The following is a 17063-nucleotide window of genomic DNA, read 5'->3' on the forward strand; positions in this document are numbered from 1 at the left end:
CCGACGGCGTCAGTAAAGGGCTTTAAAACCACCTAGTGAACGGCACGTTAGACAAACATAAAACGTCAACAGGGGAAGAGCGACCCCAGGCTTGCCAAAGCACTTCTGCCCGAGAAGACCGGCCCCGAGCGAGGGGAAGGGTGAAGGAGCCGCGAACGACGGCCGCAGGCGGGTTCCCACCCCAGAAAAGCGCCGAAGCTGCGGGGTGGCCGACCGACCGGCGGCGCCACGCCCCTGCCCAGCCCCGGACGCCGCAGCTCCGCCCCGAGCGACCCCCTAGCCTCCGCACCCACCCCGGCTGCCGGCCGAGGCCGCCCGCGCCCGACAGACGCGTGCCGGTCACCGCCCAGACGCCGGCGCCACTGACGTCAAGCTGACGTCAGACGTGACGCCGCGGCGGGGGGCGGGAGCGGGGCCGACGCAGGAGGGCGTTTCCGGAGCACGCGCTGGGCGAGGGCAGCCGACGTCGGGTCCAGGTGCGCGCGTGCGCGCGCGTTCGCCCGCCCGCCCGCGCGCGCGGCCCAGGTGGTGGCTGGAAGCTCCAGGTGGCGGCGGGTATCGGTGAGGGGGCGGCCGTCGGCGCGTTCGCGAGTTGGCCCGGGGAGTTTGGGGGCCGGGGGTGGGGGAGTGGCGGGAGGGCGCCCCGGCTGGCACTCACGTGACGGGCGGGGAAGCTGGGTGGGGGCGGCGAGCCGGGGGCCGGTCCCTCCGCGCCCGGGCCTGGAGGGCGAGGCGAATTGTCCGGCCCCACCCCTCGCGGGCCTGCCCGCCGCCGCGCCGGACCTTCCCTCGGGCTAGGGCCGCACCCGCCGCGCTGCTTCCCGGGCCAGCCCGGCCCTAGGCGGCGCCCTGGGCCGCCGGGGCTGACTGGCGTTGTCTCCTCCCCAGGACCGCGTCGAGGGGCCAGAGACCGCGCTTTCGGACGGAGCCACGCCCGCCTCGGCCTGCGCCCGGCGGGGCTCACCGGCCCCGCGGAGATGGAGAGCCGCCCCCGGGGCTCCAGCACGGCCCGTGACCCCGCGCTGGCCGGCCCTCGCTAGCCCCTGGGATTCGGCGTTTCATCCACCACCTAGGCCTTGTTTCCTGGGTCAGTGGTGTTGCGGTTCGAAAGAAATGGAAGAAAAGGAGCGATGTGACCGATTCGGTTCAGTCCACTTGCTTTGAGGCCTGGTTGGCGTTTGCAACGAGGAAAACCCAACAAGAAAATCGTGGTTTTTGGAGGGGAGTTGGAGGGTAGGGTGGGGGAAAAAAGAAACAAAGTCTTAGATTTTGTATTTTTTTTTAACTCTGCGTTTTGGCAGTAGTAACGAAATAAACTAATCCAAAGAATTATTTTTTCTATTGAGAAGAGAAAAGTGGATTTTTTTTTTCTTTGGATTCCAACCTCTTCTCTCAGTGACAAAGCATAAATCATGGACACCAGAGAATAAGGTGGACCTCAGGAACCCTGAAAAGACCGAGAAGATTACATTCTTCCTCGGGGGGTGAGAGTGGGGTATTTTCAGCCCTCTCTGGAATCTAAAACGAAAAACATGAGTTGCGTGCCATGGAAAGGAGACAAGGCCAAATCCGAATCATTGGAGCTGCCTCAGGCAGCACCCCCACAAATCTACCATGAGAAACAGCGCAGGGAGCTTTGTGCCCTTCATGCCCTCAACAACGTCTTCCAGGACAGCAACGCCTTCACCCGGGAAACACTGCAAGAAATTTTCCAGAGGTAGGGGACCGTTCTTGGCGTCTTAATCCTTAAGATTTCGGAATTTCTGTGGGTGGGGCCTGTCTCAGTTTCATATACCTACAGACCAACAGGCGTTAGTAGCCAAATGTTATTAGCAGCTATAAGTGACACACACAAGGGTGGGAAGGTAGTACTAATCACTACCGTTTATTGAGCACTCACTATGGGTTAGGTACAATGCTAAGAGTCTCACTTGTGTTATCCCACAGGATCCCCCAACAGTCCAATGGAATCCATTGTATGTCTTGTTTCCATTTTAGAGGTAAAGACAGTGCTCAGAGGAGTTAAGTAATTTACCTAAGGTAACACAGTAAGAGATGGAGCTAGGGTTGAATGCAGGTTTGTATCTGGGCTGTTGACCACTATGCTATAATGCCTTTCGCCCTGCGCCCAAGGAGGTTATGCTCTAGAAGGGGGACAAGTTATGTACTCAGGCATCTGTATTGAAAGGTGGAATGTGGTGGGGTGCCACAAGAAGAGTATATACACGGCGCTTAGCTTCTCTGAGAGGCCGTGTGCTGGCCTGGATGCTTTTCATACATTGTTTTGTGTAGCCCTTTCAACATTCGTTTTACTGTCATACCATAGAAACAGGCGGAAAGGTCAGGTAAATTGTCCAAATGGCTTTAAAGTAGCAAAGATGTGATTTAAAGCCAACTCCAGATGCTCCTCCCATTTTTACTTTATTCTAGATGACCTTTCATATCCACTAGAAAGCCAGATGTCACCCTACAGGTTAATAGAAATTCAGGTTTTTTTTCTCTGCTTTGATTTCTTCTCAAATTTTTCATCAAAGGGTTTGAGAATTAGTGCTGCAGTTTCTGGATGGACACAGCTACATGTCTGTAGCAACTTTGACTGTGAGCTTGTCTGATCATTCCAAGTAGAAAGGATTGGGCCTGCTCAGCCCTCAGTGCAGAGAAGGCCACAGAAGGCCCCCAGCAGCACATGTTGGCAGTTCCAGAAGACTTTTCTGACTCCCTTCATTCGGACGTGAAATGATTGCCCCACAAAGACCTGAATTACAGCAGGAAGCCACCTGTTTTGGGTGCTGTCTGAAGCACAGGCGTGGACCATTTACCCTGCAGGAACTGTAGGCTTTCTCTCAAAGGAACGTGAAGCCCAGTGTGCTGACAAAACTAATGGGAGCAGTTATTTTCACATGCCAGTAATAACAAGTGATAGCCTTAGCCGGGCAAGTGTGGCCCGTGCATTGTGGTCGTTATCAGGCAGTGAGTAGAATTAACTCTCTTCAGGAAATGGGGCCCTGGGAGGCAAGAGAGTTGGTCTCAGGTAATCAAGTCATGTTAGCTGAAAGGAGTAGGAAGGAGGACCCAGTCCATTAAAAGAAGGAAAGGATTCACAATAAGTACTTAAGTGTGCTTGGTACCTTGTGATACGTAACAGTCTTAGAACAGCACTATCAATGATGGCTCCCTCTCTCCGCGTTTTGCATTGAACGAAACTAGGATTTGGTTGAAGTTGATTTGCCCAGTTTGACTAGTAAATCAGTGTCAGGCAAGATTCTGTGTATCCAGTTCTGTCCGGTAAAAAAGTTTCTTACGTCTGGAAAATTGGCCCCTGACCTGACAAGGGGGATAATCACGACGATGACTAACACACGTGAACACTTACTCAATCCTCACGCCACTCTTAGGAAGCAGATTCTGTTATTTCCCATTTTCCAGATGAGGAAATCATGGCCCAGAGAGTTGATAGAGCTGTTAATCGCAGGATTTGGATGCAGGATTTGGATGCAGGCTTTGTGAGTCCAGGGCCTGCCCCTCGGAGGGCTCTGCAGCTCCCTGAGTATTGCAAAGATTTGTCAGAGCCCTTTTACCGTCAGTAGCCATTGACGCTGCTAATAACAGCAAGTTGGGTGCAGGACTGAAGATCTGGGCTGTGATCATGAAGCATTTGTGGGTAACAGCAGGAGTCTTTCCGCCTGTTTTCCCTGGACAAAAGAATGCTAAATATTCGCTAAACACCCACGTGGAACCAGGGTTCTATTCCAGGCTTTTAAAAGCTTTAGCAAATTGTTTTGCTCTCAATCCCTATCTACAAAATGTAAAAATCCCCTTCAAAGTAAAAGCAAACATATGTAAGAGATACTCTGTCCCAATCCAGAGTGTTTTGTATGGACAGGTAGGAATGAAAAAGGAGTGGGGAAGGGATCCAGAGGACAAAGGAAAGGGAGAAGAGGGGAGGGAGAGAAGATGGAATTTTTTAAACGTTTACTAGCTTCCGCCAGTGTGCCAGGCACTGCTAGGCTCTGTAGGGAAAACAAGCTGAACAGGACTCAGCCTCTGAGAAGTGTATTTCAGGGCTTTGTATTGGTTAGGCCTGGAAAATTGATTTAAGTGGAGTTAAAAACCCAGACCAAACCCAGTGCCGTCGAGTCGATTCCGACTCATAGCGACCCTATAGGACAGCATAGAACTGCCCCATAGAGTTTCCAAGGAGCGCCTGGCGGATTCAAACTGCCGACCCCTTGGCTAGCAGCTGTAGCACTTAACCACTACGCCACCAGGGTTTCCAAAGTGGAGTTAGAACCATGGAATTTGCAGCAATTTTAAAAGTGAAAAGATGATCAGTTTGGAGCTTAACAGAAGAGCAATGCTGGCAAGCTTAGAAAATTTTAAATTCCCAGAGCTAAAGTTTGATGATTTTATGAAAATGTGACTGATAAATGGTAAGATGGGGAGAATAATGATGATTTGCGCCACTGGTTGAGAAGAAGTTCATTCTAGCAGTTGAATTTTAGCCAGATTAGAAAAAAAAAATTTAGCCAGGAGAAATACAAAAGCAGGGTGGAGTTTCAATACAGTTGTGGATGTGAGATGACTCATGCTTGGAATAGAAATGAATAGGAACTTAGAAGCTGACAGACTTGGTAGCAACAAAGAGATAGGGAAGGGAAAAGTTAGGTGTGACAGAGGCTTTTGAAGATAATGGTCACTTCTGCAGTAATAGCGGAAAAGGTCATTGGTTTGAAAGGGCTCAGTACTCAGCATGTGAAATTGAAGAAAAGACCAGAGAATCTGGGCAGGCGTCACAGAGCTTATTCCAACTCTCAGTGACCCTGTAGGACAGAGTAGAGCTGCCCCATAGGGTTTCCAAGATTAGTCTTTACGGAAGCAGGCTGCCACATCTTTTTTCTGCTGTACCCTGCTCGTGTATGGGTAAGGATGTTTTATCTCATACGTTTTATCCTGTGTATATGTCTGTCAAGGACCCCTAGTGGCACAGTGGGTTAAGCACTCTGCTGCTAACTGAAAGGTCAGCAGTTCAAACCCACCAGCCACTGGTGGGAGAAAGATCTAGCAGCCTGCTTCCATAAAGATTTACAGTCTTGGAAAGTCTATGGGGCAGTTCTCCTCTGTCCTGTAGGGTCGCTGTGAATCAACAGCAACGGGTTTGGTTTGGTTATATAAGTTGGAAAACCAAGGGGACTTAGAAGTCAAATGATACAGTAGCAGCTTTGTTGGGTTGTTTTGGAAAGCCTCAGGCCCCAAACATTTTCACTAGACTCATCCTAGTTTTTCAGTGACAAAATGTTCTTGTAGCCACCTAAGTGTTCCTCTCCCAAATAAAATAGCTATTAAAGCCTAATTAGAAGAAAATTAGCTTGGTACCAGGGGAAAAAAATCTGATTAGCATGGGAAGAGATGAAGGGATCACGGATGTTAGTGAACAACCAGCAGTTGGCTACGGAAGGGAAGTCCTCCAGCCTCCCCATTAAAAGGTCACTGAACAAGTAGATGGGGGGAGTCGTGGTTCAGTGGTAGAATTCTTGCCTTCCGTGTGGAATACCCGGGTTTGATTCCTGGTCAGTACGCCCCATGCACAGCCACCGCCCATTTGTCATGGGAGGTTTGTGTGTCGCTATGATGCTAACAGGTTTCAGCAGAGCTTGCAGACTAAGACTGGGAAGAAAGGCCTGGCAACCTACTTGGGAAAATCAGCCTTGAGAAACCCTATGGATCACAATTGTCGGATATACAGCCAATCAGTGGGGATGGTGCAGGACTAGGCAGCATTTTATTCCATTGTGCATTGGGTTGCTGTGAGTCAGGGGCTGACTCAAGGGCCACTAACAGCACTACAGTGAGCAGGTAAACCAAACCCATTGCTGTTCAGTCGATTCGGACTCATTGCAACCCTGTAGGACGGTAGAACTGCCCACAGGGTTTCTAAGGAGTGGCTGGTGGATTCGAACTGCCGACCTTTTGGTTAGGAGCTGTAGCTCACCATAGCTCCTAACCACTGTGCCACTAGGGCTCCAGTGAGCAGGTAGAAGGGTCCAGATTTAAAGGTATGGTGGTTGTTAATTGAGAAAAGGTATATCAGAGTATTAGCCTCTAAGATGTGAGTTCTCGTGTAAAACATGTAGTTATGGTAACAATAGCTGTACCTGCAGAGCGCTCACTGTGTGCCCAGCTCGGTGAAGCCTGCTTTGCCTGTATTAACTGATTTAAAAACATGTCTGGAAGTTCTGAGCTATATTTCCATGCTTTTTAATGTCACAATCTCTTCAGATCTGATAAAAAGGAAAATCTTTTTCTGGGGGAGAGAGGAATCTTGATGAAATGTCTCCCCATCTCCCTTTTCATTGAAATCCAAAACCATCATCGTAGCCAGGCAGTGGTAACAACAAGAGAGGAGCAGGACTTACTTGAGGGCATAGGCATTAGTGGAGAGACCCAGACTGAGCCTGTCTTCTCACTTTTACATCACTTTGCATCTCGTGGTCCCGACCTCTGGCTGTAATGACAAAGAGAAGAGGCTCCACGTAGCCCGAGATGTCTATGGAAATGACTCAGGCAGCCCTGCACAGGAGTTTGCTAGGGAGTCTCAAGAAAACCTTCGCCTGGAATCAGTAGGGTTCCTTGAAATTTCACAGGGACAGGTCATTGTGCTGAAACCTCCAAGAGACTGCCCAGTCTAGTCTTACCAGCAGTGTGACTGCAGTTTGCTGTAGTGCCTCTGCACCTCAGGTTCCTGATGTACAATACGGGCCTAATAGCTGTGCAAGACTGATGGGAGGATTAAGTGATAAAGCCCAGAAGAGTAGCTAACACAATGGGTACTTGATAAATGTTTAATTAAAAGCAAGTCCTGGGGTATTGGGTGTGCTGGATTGAGCCCACTTATGGAAATGATGACTCCTCTACAAATGAGATGAATGGAAGTTACTCTCAGCTTTTCCTCAATTGATCACAAAATGCTATGGGTTGTCAGCACATGTTATTAAGTTGCCAGTGCCTAGCTGTGAGGGATACAGAGTAGAAAAGCCATCCCCTTTTGCTTAAGGACTTACTGTTTGGTTGGCCATCTATGAAGTAACTGAGCTCTTCAGTGGGCCTATAAGGAAGGAATCATTCTCATTTTTATAGATAAGATCACAGGCATAAAACTTAAATCTCACAGTTAGTGATGGTGGTGCTTGGATTCGAATTCAGATTTGTGTGGTCTTTCAAATCTCCCTCCTTTTTCTGTTACACAGAGGAGTCAGGAAAGATTCCATGGAAGACATCATATGTGAGGTTGAGCTTGAAGAAGCTACAGGATTTGGCTTGGAATCGGAGATAGCATAAAAGAATAAAGGCCTAAATGATCATGGTCCCCTGAAGTACACTGAGCCTAGAGAGAGGAAACAAGGCAGGCCAAGTGAGTGGGGAGGTTTGGGGGGTGACCCACCAGGCAGTTGGCCCCAGCGTCAGTTCCTACATAAGGAAGTAAACTGATGCCTGTGTGTTTGGGGAAGGTGAATGTGGCAGGAATGTGTAGGTTGAATTAGTGGAAGGAGTTTGGAAGCGAGGAGATCAACCTGTTTCAAAAAGTCCGGGTGTCAGGCGAGGGACTCCAGCTAGGGAAGAGGTAGTAGGAATAGACAGGAAAGGATCTGAGATGAAAGATGAAGGACAGGGAAGAGAGATCCTTGGAACACTCGTCCTGTCAAGTGCCCCTCAGAAACATGTTTATGTGGTCAAATATGTTTGGAAACTGAAACATATTACAGCCCCCCTCCCGGAGACTCAAAGTGAATATTAACATACTCAGGACTTGCAGAATTGCTGCAGGAAACCTGCTTGATTACTTAATTCCTTCAGCCATTATGCTAATGCTTTCTGTGGCGCTCTGTAAAAGTGCACAGAGCCGGTCTCTCTGGGAACACACTTGAGAAAGTGCTACTTCAAGGTTTAGCCTGGCGTGGGGAGTTACATGGTGAAAGGAGGTGGAAGACTCCGAGTTTTCATTGTAGGAGCCTTCAGGCATGTATTGGTCCAAGACTTGATTGAAGATAACGGGAAGCCACTGAAAAGGTGTTGAAGGTAAGTTTGCTGTATCTTGAGCTAGTGTTTTTTTCATACGCTTTCTCATTTAATCCAAGTGGCCAAGAACCCACTGAGGGCCTTTGTCCTATTAAGCCACTTTTTAGGCCCAGGCCCCAGGGACTCAGCTGTTGCTTCTGGCCTTTTCCTTTATCATCCTGCCGTCCCCACCCACTCTGATTTGTGGGTTGTCGCCATAGGCAGCAAACACAACTTTGGACTCAAACAAAGCTAAGTTTGAATCCTAGTCCTGTCTCATGTAAGGTAGGTGATTAAGGGCACATTGTTTAACATCACCAAACCTCAATTTTTACATCCATAAAATGGAAGTAATAATCCCTACCCTCATAGGTTTATTGTGAGGAGTAAATGAGATGCACGTGATGAAAACATCTGCCAGCGTGCTTGGCACAGAGGTTTTCAGTAAGTGGCAGCTATTATTACAGGTAAAGTTTGGTGCAGAGTGGAGTTTAGTGTTCTCAGATCACCCTCCCTTGCTAGTTGTGGAGACAAGCACATCTTTTTCATTTTAAGGGTTTAGTATTAATATTTACAGGCAAAGAAATAGAATAGCAAAATAAACATGAGTAACATTTTAACAAGCATCCTTTGAGCACCGATCACATACCAGGCCCTGGTGATACTAACAAGGTAGACAAGTCCCCTGCTGCCATTCTGGTGTGGGAAAACAGACATGGAAAAACATGTCTGGTAGTGACAAGGTCTGTAATTAACTCGAAACAAGTTGACGTAAGAGGAAGTGAGTGGGGAAAACTTAAGGCTGGGTGGTCAGGAAAGGCCTGTCTAAAGCAGTAATATTTGAGACTCAAATACTACGGAGCAGAGCAAGCAAAGATCTAGGGAAAGTGCATTCCAGGTGGTGGGAACAGCTGGCGAATGCAGAGGCCCTTAGGTGAGAATGAGGTTTGTGTGTTCAGGAACCAGAAGGAAGGTCGGTGTGGTAAGAGGTAACAGAGGAGTCAACAGGCTCCCCAGCAGCCTTGCCAGCCAGGGGAGGGGATTTAGATTCTACTTAAGTGCTTTGGGAACCATTGGAGGGTTTTAAGCAGTGGCAGGAGTATGTTTTGTGTTTGAAAAAGAATCAGAATGGCTGCTGTGTGTAGAGAAGTTTAAAAAAAAAAAAAAAAAGTGCTCTAAATTCTAAAGTTTTCTTAAGTTTTTAGGAGCCCCGATGACCCTATGGGGCAGTTCTGCTCTGCCCTACAAAGTAGCTGTGAGTTGAAATCGACTTGACAGCCATGAGTTTGTTGTTCTTTTTTGGTGGCACACTGGTTAACAGCTTTACTGCTAACCAAAAAGTCAGCGGTTCGAATCTACCAGCTGCTCCTTGGAAACCCTGTGGGGCAGTTCTACTCTATCTTGTAGGGTCACTATGAGTCAGAATCCACTTGAGGGCAGTGGGGTTTTTTTTTTTTTTTTTTATCCTTGGCCTGAAGCCATGATTCTCCTCCAGAGATGGCATTTAGTAACCTCCTGGACATCTGCCCTCCGCTTTTATTCCTGAGGGAACTCATAACATCTCCCCTTCGCACGAAGGTAAACGGCACGCTAACCCTTCTTCCTTCGGGATGGCCTTTCCTTAGACGCTGGGCTGATAAGTCCATGAAGGCAAACAATAGAATTGGAGTTGTCCTCAGCATACACCTTGTCTTGAGATGAAGCGACTTGGCAAAAAATGTCTCAAAGCCGGGTAGGCAAACAGGACCGCAGTTGAGTTCTGTGTTGCACAAAATTTTTTTTCAATTGATCATGTGTGTGTTTAATTTTTTTTAAATATCGTGTAAGTATTATACGAACACAGACATACATGTGTATGTTTGGAGCGTCTTTAGGTGGGTCGTGCATTTTCAGTTGACATAGGCCTCGCCAGTCTTTATTGCTTTACTCTGTCCCCAATTCATAGATGTGTATTACCTGCCTTAGGCCCCTCTAGGCCTTGGAGTATTTAATGATCACAAGCATGCAAGCCTTAAGTAGGAAATGCTTAAACTGTAAAAAAAAAAAAAAAAAAAAAGGAGTAACAGCATTTGCTACCCGTGCAAATGAAAATGTCAAGTGCTATTTTCCAGTGTTTAAAAAAAAAAAAAAAAGGCTTATATCAAAGGCAGGAAGCTAAGCAGTTGGGGGAAGAAGACTGTAGAAATGGATAGGCTGGGGATTTGACAAAGGAGACTCCTCCATGGTACGTGCTGTGTGTCCGTTGACTGCACTGTAGACACGCTGAATGGCAGGCAGATAGGCCCCACCCATACTGAGGTGTGTTGCATAAAGAGAGGTAATTCCAAGAACAGCTGGAGCAGACTACGAATTACTCTGATACAAACTAGTTAAATGGCACCTGAATGAGGGGAAACTAGCTTCTAGGGGTAGTGGGATATGTGCTGCTTCTGTCCTGGTAGTGCAGGGCCAGGAGGGGTTACACAGACCAGTGAGTCTCAGTCCTCTTTTTTTCACATGTTTAGGTTGTCTCCAAACACGATGGTGACACCCCACAAGAAGAGCATGCTGGGAAATGGGAACTACGATGTGAATGTCATCATGGCGGCACTTCAGACCAAAGGCTATGAGGCCGTTTGGTGGGACAAGCGCAGGTAATTCAAGCCAGGCTTGACTTGGAGCACGGTATGGGTGTGGTGAAAGCCTTCAGTACTGGAATTCAAGGCATGAGTGGGGAGGTAACTGATTTGTAGCTTTACAGCCAGGGAACCTTGGGCAGTGGACTGCCTTGGAACCTAACACCCTTCCTCCTCTTCAGGGATGTCAGTGTCATTGCTCTCACTAACGTCATGGGCTTCATCATGAATCTGCCCTCCAGCCTGTGCTGGGGTCCATTGAAGTTGCCTCTGAAAAGGCAGCACTGGATCTGCGTGCGAGAGGTGGGAGGTGCCTACTACAACCTCGACTCCAAACTCAAGATGCCTGAGTGGATCGGAGGCGAGAGTGAGCTCAGGTAGTCTCCGGTGCTGTGGCTAATGTGCTGGGCTCCTTCATTTTGGTATTCTGAGGAAGTTGAGGTCATCTTTCATTTATTTGACAAAAGAGAGACACTAATGATATTTCTGTCTCCTTGGATCATTTCCCTACCTTAGAATCATAGGGTCTCAGACTTAAAAGACCCTCATCTTAGATGGACCATTAAGACTTTAAGTCCTTTTGGTAGGAAAGTTCTACAGGGCTTCTGGTCTGGTAGGACTAGTGTTCTAATGTTCTCCGCACTTAAACAACTGCAGCAAGATAGTTGCCAGTTCAGAGAAAGGAAGACTTATTCAGGTCAGAGCAGACTAATTCTCCCAGTGACCAAAGAAGGAACTTTTTTTGTTCGTTTCAATTAGAAGTCCTTCACTTTAGAGGACTTCGAGCTCTGTTCTTCACAGAACCAGTTACCATTGGCAAAAATTCAGATTGGAAATCTAGCTGGATAGATTGGGGGTTAATCAAATGCAGAGCCCCGCAAGAAGAGATGGACTATTAGAGTGTTTTTAGGAGCACAGTGGGGCATAAATAATGGAGTTTCTGCTGAATACGTAGCCCTGAGTGTGGAATTCTCAGCTTCACCAGCATTTCCTTTTCTCTTCCATCTGCCTTCTTCCCATAGGAAATTTCTAAAACATCATTTGCGAGGAAAGAACTGTGAACTCCTGCTGGTGGTACCAGAAGAGGTGGAGGCCCGTCAGAGCTGGAGGGCTGACGTGTAATGCAGTTCTACCCAACCTGCCCCTCACCTCAGCCCCTTAAGCCTCCGTGATGTGCTGTGGCCTACACAGCCTGCCTGCCCTTGCCACTTCCCCAAACATCTCGTCGGGATTTCCCCCCCAGATTTGACAGTGCAATAGGACAGAAGTGTGGACTGTTAGAAGAACCACCACCAGCGTTACTTGTTCCTGGGAAAGGAAGGTAGGAGCTTTGTGTGCTTAGGGCAAGCCATTGAAGACCCTTGGTTTCAAGACAGAGAAAGAAAGGTGGGTCCTAGTTTATTTTCCCCTTTCCTGTGAGGACTTGACACAGGTTCTGCTGGAGTTAATCATGGCTGCTCCAGACCCACCTGGAGATGCTGCCTCCACTTTCCCTTTCCTGCCAAACCAACGGGTCTGAAGACATAGTACATCCATAGCCCATGTGACCGGCTCAAAGGACCTAGAGCATTGGGGTGTCTCAGGAAGCCATCTCTAAAACCCTAGCCGTGGTACAGCATGCTGTCTCCAACCCTTAATGCCACCCCCTTTTTATCCCTTAACGGGACCCCCATGTTTAAGGGTCATTTATGGCCATCTTTGGAGTTCTATAAAAAAGTTCTCCAATATTCTAAGCCGGGTGGTTGAATCCTGCAATATTCTAGCTTGACAGAGGTGAGATAGATACCTAAGAGGACATGGCTAAAGCCAAACTGGGGCAGGCATGCACGGGACAGCTTGTTTTCAATGGCTCTCAGTCCGGTTTTGTTCCTGCCATTTCACTACATTGATTTAGAGGGCCCTAGGGCAGAAGAGTTGGAATCAACTCGACAGCAGCAGGTTTGGTTTCAGGTTTTTTGGGGGAGAAGACAAGGCAAAAGAGCACTTTTTCCCGTTGACCCACTTTGGGAAAATCAGAAAAACGTATGTCTACCTTTGAGACCAAATTCCACTCCGTTGGGACAGTAGGGTGAGGGAAGTATTGTGAAGATAAGCCCCTTAGAGTTTAAGAGCAGATAAAATTGGTAGAAGTCCTAGGCTGAGGAGGTCAGGCTCACTTTAGTGACAAGAAGCAGAGTCCTCAAGTTGGATGGTTATGTGCATTGTTACAGGACCTGGGTTTGTCATCTTTCTGGAGGTTCCTTTGCAAATCAGAGAATTGACCTGCCCCCTACCTCTTTAAATGTTGTAGGCCGCCGTTCCTGTAACTTTGGAAAACAAAAGAGATGGGGAAATAGGTATGGCACCACTGTGTCGCCAGCGGTGTGGCTGCATCAGGCAGATAGGCAGGCAGGCGGACCTGTCCAGTCCTCACAAATCAATGGTCTTGCCAGGTCTGGGAGCTGTCCCACTGGCCAGACTTCTTGTCAGCAGCAGAGCCAGCCCGGGGCTTGCACGTCGAACCTGAGCAAGATTAGTGGGACAAAGCTGAGGCTTTCTCCCCACTGTGACTGGAGTGCATGTTTACACCAGCACTTTTTCTGCACATGTTATCTTCAATCCAACGAGGCCGTTTTTTATGCTGAGTAACAGAAGCCACCAAGCGGCTACTGCATTACGTCCTCCCAGCAACTGGCCGCAGTCTCTTCTGTACCATTTTCTATACCAGACCTGCTTGGCACCACAGGGAGCTCTCTACCCCCGCACAATGACATTCCAACCAGCACCGGCCAGAAGTTACAGCCAACCTTGCTGATTGTCACAAGCAGGACCTTCGGTCCATCGGCACTGTATGTGATAGCAAGCCATTTCTGGGTCCACTGGCACTGTATGTGATAGCAAGCCGTTTCTGGGTCCATTGGCACTGTTCGTGATAGCCATTTCCTGGAAAGAGGAAGAATTTCCTCCCCACAAATCTGCTTGGGCCTGTGTAAACGGCACCTCAATGGAGTTCCACGCACTTGGAGTCCACGAGTCAGTGGGCTACGCAAAGACACTTAAATGTTTCAGGGCTGGTTTCTCTGTTCATATCCAATTCTGGTGCTTAGGAACAGGGACCCATGCTGATGCCCATGGGCAAAAAGCCCCACTTCCTTTAAGGAAGGGAGCAGGCCTGACCCTGATGCCCAAGAAGGGGCCACCCTAGGCTTTTTGTTTTTCTTGCTTTTATTCCCGTTTTTGTTGTTGTTGGCCTTGTGCTGGGTTTGTTTACAAAAGATGTATTTTGTTTAACCAAATATTAAAAATGGAAAATTCCATACATAAATCTCCTTCCTTGTCTGCCTGAATTATGTAAAGAAAAAAATAAATGTTAGCATGATACTGCTTTAAAAAGAATTCACTACCATAATAAGTCGTCTTTTGTAGGCTTATTGGACTTTAATCAGACTTTTCACCTGAAAAATCCAGAGACAAAATACTTACTTTGACTCTAAAGAAGCCTCTGGGGCATTTTTCAGTTTGCTTTTATTTACAAAAATGAAACCTGACATTTGAAGACCCCATCTACAAGTTGACTGTACCAGCTTTGGCTGGTGACTAGTTGTTTTTCCTTAGTTAACAAGTGCATCTGAATGGAGGGCCTAGATTATCCCAGAACCCAGGTATACAGCAGGGCCCTGTGACTGTACCACCTGGATTTCAATCCACATCCAGCACTTACTGTGTGGCCTTATGCAAAGTACTTAACCTTTCTGTGGCTGTTTTGTCATCTCTGAGATAGGACTACTGCTAAATTGTATTGCCCGGATATATCACCTACATAAAAGGCTTAGCACTACTCCTGTATGTGCTCAGTGAATGTTACGTTAAATAGACCGTAAAATTCAAAGATAAAGGCTACAATTGGATTTATCAGTGGCTCACCTCAGCAGTTATTTTAATAAACTAGGTCACAACAAAGTTCTACTGGCAGGTCCCCCAGACTAGAAATCAGCACTGTCCATCATTCTTTATAAGTACATTATAATTGTGCCATGTCATTGTAGACTACACAAGCACATGGACTCACTCAACTCTCTGTTTTAGGCTAGTGGGTCTAAAAGTGATCGCCTGAATTCAGGGCAAAAATTATTAGAGGAAGTTCTTGGCTAACAATTTTCTTCAGAGATTTTACTTTTAGGAACTTAACTAACATGGGCCTCAAGGGCCAATGATGTTAAGATGGTGGTGCTGGCTTTGGTGAGAAGAAGTGCAAGAGGCAGTGCAGGTCTTTGCCCTCCAAAGATGCTTTGTGAGCTAAAGTGGCAGGAGCTGGTTGGTCTAAGTAACACTGAGGCATGTACCACAAGCATATGGATAACACTTTCAGTTGGAATCGTTTTTAATATTTAAATACAAAAAGTGAGCACTGACTTTTTTTTTTATACACACACACAGTTTGAACAGCCAAAATGTGCAGGGGAAACCAGCTCCTGCTGTCCCTGTCTCCATCCTGTGGTCCAGGCTGCTGCTGGCCCTCCCTCCACCCCAGCACACAGAAAGATGCCCAGTGGCTGATTTGGCTACACCTATAATGCATTTTGTCTGTTCATACTGTGTGCATGTCCTTCCCCAACATCTCCATTCTGGGGAAAAAAAAAAAAAAAAAAGAACAGTCACCAGTGGTCAGGAGTACACTCCTCCCACTGGCATCAGTTTCTACCGCACAATGGGAGAGTGGGGGGCTCTTCCAGAACAACTAGGAGCAATTTAGTGAGGGGTGGGGTGGCGAGTAACCGTCTGCACCGCTGCACTCTGGTGTCAGAGTGAAGGCAGAAGAAGTAAGTCAGGACAGAGTGAGGGCACAGTCAGGACAGAGTGAGGGCACAGCTGCAGATTGGGAGTCCGTGAGACAGTATTGGAAGCATTCTTCCCATCAAGTTTAAATAGATCAATGTGCCAAAGTTAAAAAAAAAAAAAAAAATCCAAATAATCAGCAGTTCAAACACTATTGAATTGCAAACTTCTCCCACCAAGACAGCTCAGATATAGCAGTGACAATCTAGATTTTTCCAGGAAGTGAAGGTAGAGCCCCTGGCATTCCTCCTGACAGGCCTGTGTTGGGCCCTAGAAGTATCTGTAAAAGAAGAGGAGGGGAGTTAGTGGATTGTACAAGTCTAGGGATCTCACAGCACAGTAGATGCAAGAACAACACTGAGAGCAGAGGCAGGTACTTAAAAGAGCACGAATGGTCTGAATCCCAGCCCCTACCCACACATTACCCAGATGCTGGAGAAAGAACCGATTTGTTTCTCCACCCCTGGCAAACAGCCAGGGTTCTGAGCTCACCTGTCGCTGCTGCAGTTGCTGCTGTTGCTCCATTTGCAACTTCTCTGTTTCAAAGACAACAGGAAGAACCAGGATCATAAAGGAGGTGGTCCCGATCCATAAGGCTGCCCTAGAAAACCTGCAGAGGCAGGGTAGCATGATGGAGAAACACAAAAACTAGTAACCAAACCTCTCACACCCTACATACTCCAATGTTTTTGACAAGGTCTACACGCCCCCTGGCACTACACTCCGGCCATAAACAGGAGGAGCAGTTCCAGTAGCATATAGTGACAGCAATTAACATTCTGTGTGCTTCTACTTAAAAAGCTACTTATAATCAGCTCTGATAATCTGAAATGATCCTAATAATGATCCTGCCAGGTAAGAATCCCCACCCTTACAGAAGAAGAAATTGAGACCCAGGAAGGTTACGGTACCACCGGTCCAAGGTCAATCAATCAAAGGGAGCAGGCTCTCGAACCGAGCTCTGCTGCCTCCAAAGCCCGTGTTCTTCATCAGCACCAGTTACCCCATGCACACCCCACGGTGTCTTGGCTTTCGTCCCTTACCTGTACATTTTCTGAGCCACAAAGAGGGAGAGATCAAAAGTGGCTCCGGCCGCGGACCGGACCCTCTCCGGGAACATCTCCGTCAGACCCCATAGTCTCTCCGACAGGGTCTCATCTAGCTGTGGTGGAGGAGGCGCGGGTCTTGGCCGAAGCAGCGGCAGCCGCCCCTCGACCCCAGGGGGGGCCCTAACCCCGCCTCCGCTCCGACCTCTCCGGGCTCAGCGACGCGCCTTCGCCCGGATCCGGCAGCACGCGGAGCCCACATCCCCAGGCGGACCGGCTCCCCGCCCGTCCCCTCACTCCTCGCCTTGCAGTCCCGCGGGGACCCAGTACCTCCTCGTCGTCGTCCTCTTCCAGATCCTCCTCAGTCTTCTCGGTGTCGCCTTTCGGGAGCAATTCGTCCGGGGACACTGGCACCCCAGGGCCAGCAGCAACTGCGGCGGCGGCCATGGCTCTAAGGGACACCGGAAGCGGAAGATAGGAGACGAGCGAGGAGGGAAGCGCGGACAGAATTGCCCTTCCGGGAACCGAGAGGCGG

At 48.2% G+C, this 17063-nt stretch overlaps 2 protein-coding genes across 2 annotated transcripts; one reads left to right on the forward strand and one right to left on the reverse strand.

Annotated features, from left to right (window-relative positions):
• The first annotated feature begins 1236 nt into the window (after nt 1–1236).
• JOSD1 (Josephin domain containing 1) lies at nt 1237–15618 on the forward strand. The gene is made up of 4 exons (XM_003419760.3): nt 1237–1717; nt 10557–10685; nt 10850–11044; nt 11690–15618. Exons 1-4 carry the CDS (start codon nt 1533–1535, stop codon nt 11787–11789), a joined length of 609 nt encoding a protein of 202 aa, XP_003419808.1. The 5' UTR covers nt 1237–1532; the 3' UTR covers nt 11790–15618.
• TOMM22 (translocase of outer mitochondrial membrane 22) lies at nt 14550–17005 on the reverse strand. Its single transcript, XM_003419761.4, has 4 exons — nt 16859–17005; nt 16526–16644; nt 15975–16092; nt 14550–15762 (listed from the first exon to the last, which is right to left on the reverse strand). The coding sequence occupies exons 1-4, from the start codon at nt 16973–16975 to the stop codon at nt 15688–15690; spliced, it is 429 nt and encodes a 142-aa protein (XP_003419809.1). The 5' UTR covers nt 16976–17005; the 3' UTR covers nt 14550–15687.
• Nucleotides 17006–17063: the final 58 nt, after the last annotated feature.

Source organism: Loxodonta africana, chromosome 4, assembly GCF_030014295.1.
Source record: "Loxodonta africana isolate mLoxAfr1 chromosome 4, mLoxAfr1.hap2, whole genome shotgun sequence".
In the NCBI taxonomy this organism is placed as follows: Eukaryota; Metazoa; Chordata; class Mammalia; order Proboscidea; family Elephantidae; genus Loxodonta; species Loxodonta africana.

What these genes read in the sequence shown, in the direction of transcription:
- JOSD1 (XM_003419760.3), top strand. Translation starts at nt 1,533, where the DNA reads ATGAGTTGCGTGCCATGGAAAGGAGACAAGGCCAAATCCGAATCATTG. An exon ending in CTGCAAGAAATTTTCCAGAG is followed by an intron (nt 1,718 to 10,556) that starts GTAGGGGACCGT and finishes TCACATGTTTAG; the next exon opens with GTTGTCTCCAAACACGATGG. An exon ending in GTTTGGTGGGACAAGCGCAG is followed by an intron (nt 10,686 to 10,849) that starts GTAATTCAAGCC and finishes CCTCCTCTTCAG; the next exon opens with GGATGTCAGTGTCATTGCTC.
- TOMM22 (XM_003419761.4), bottom strand. Translation starts at nt 16,975, where the DNA reads ATGGCCGCCGCCGCAGTTGCTGCTGGCCCTGGGGTGCCAGTGTCCCCG. An exon ending in GTGGCTCAGAAAATGTACAG is followed by an intron (nt 16,093 to 16,525) that starts GTAAGGGACGAA and finishes CTGCCTCTGCAG; the next exon opens with GTTTTCTAGGGCAGCCTTAT. An exon ending in AGCAACTGCAGCAGCGACAG is followed by an intron (nt 15,763 to 15,974) that starts GTGAGCTCAGAA and finishes CTTCTTTTACAG; the next exon opens with ATACTTCTAGGGCCCAACAC.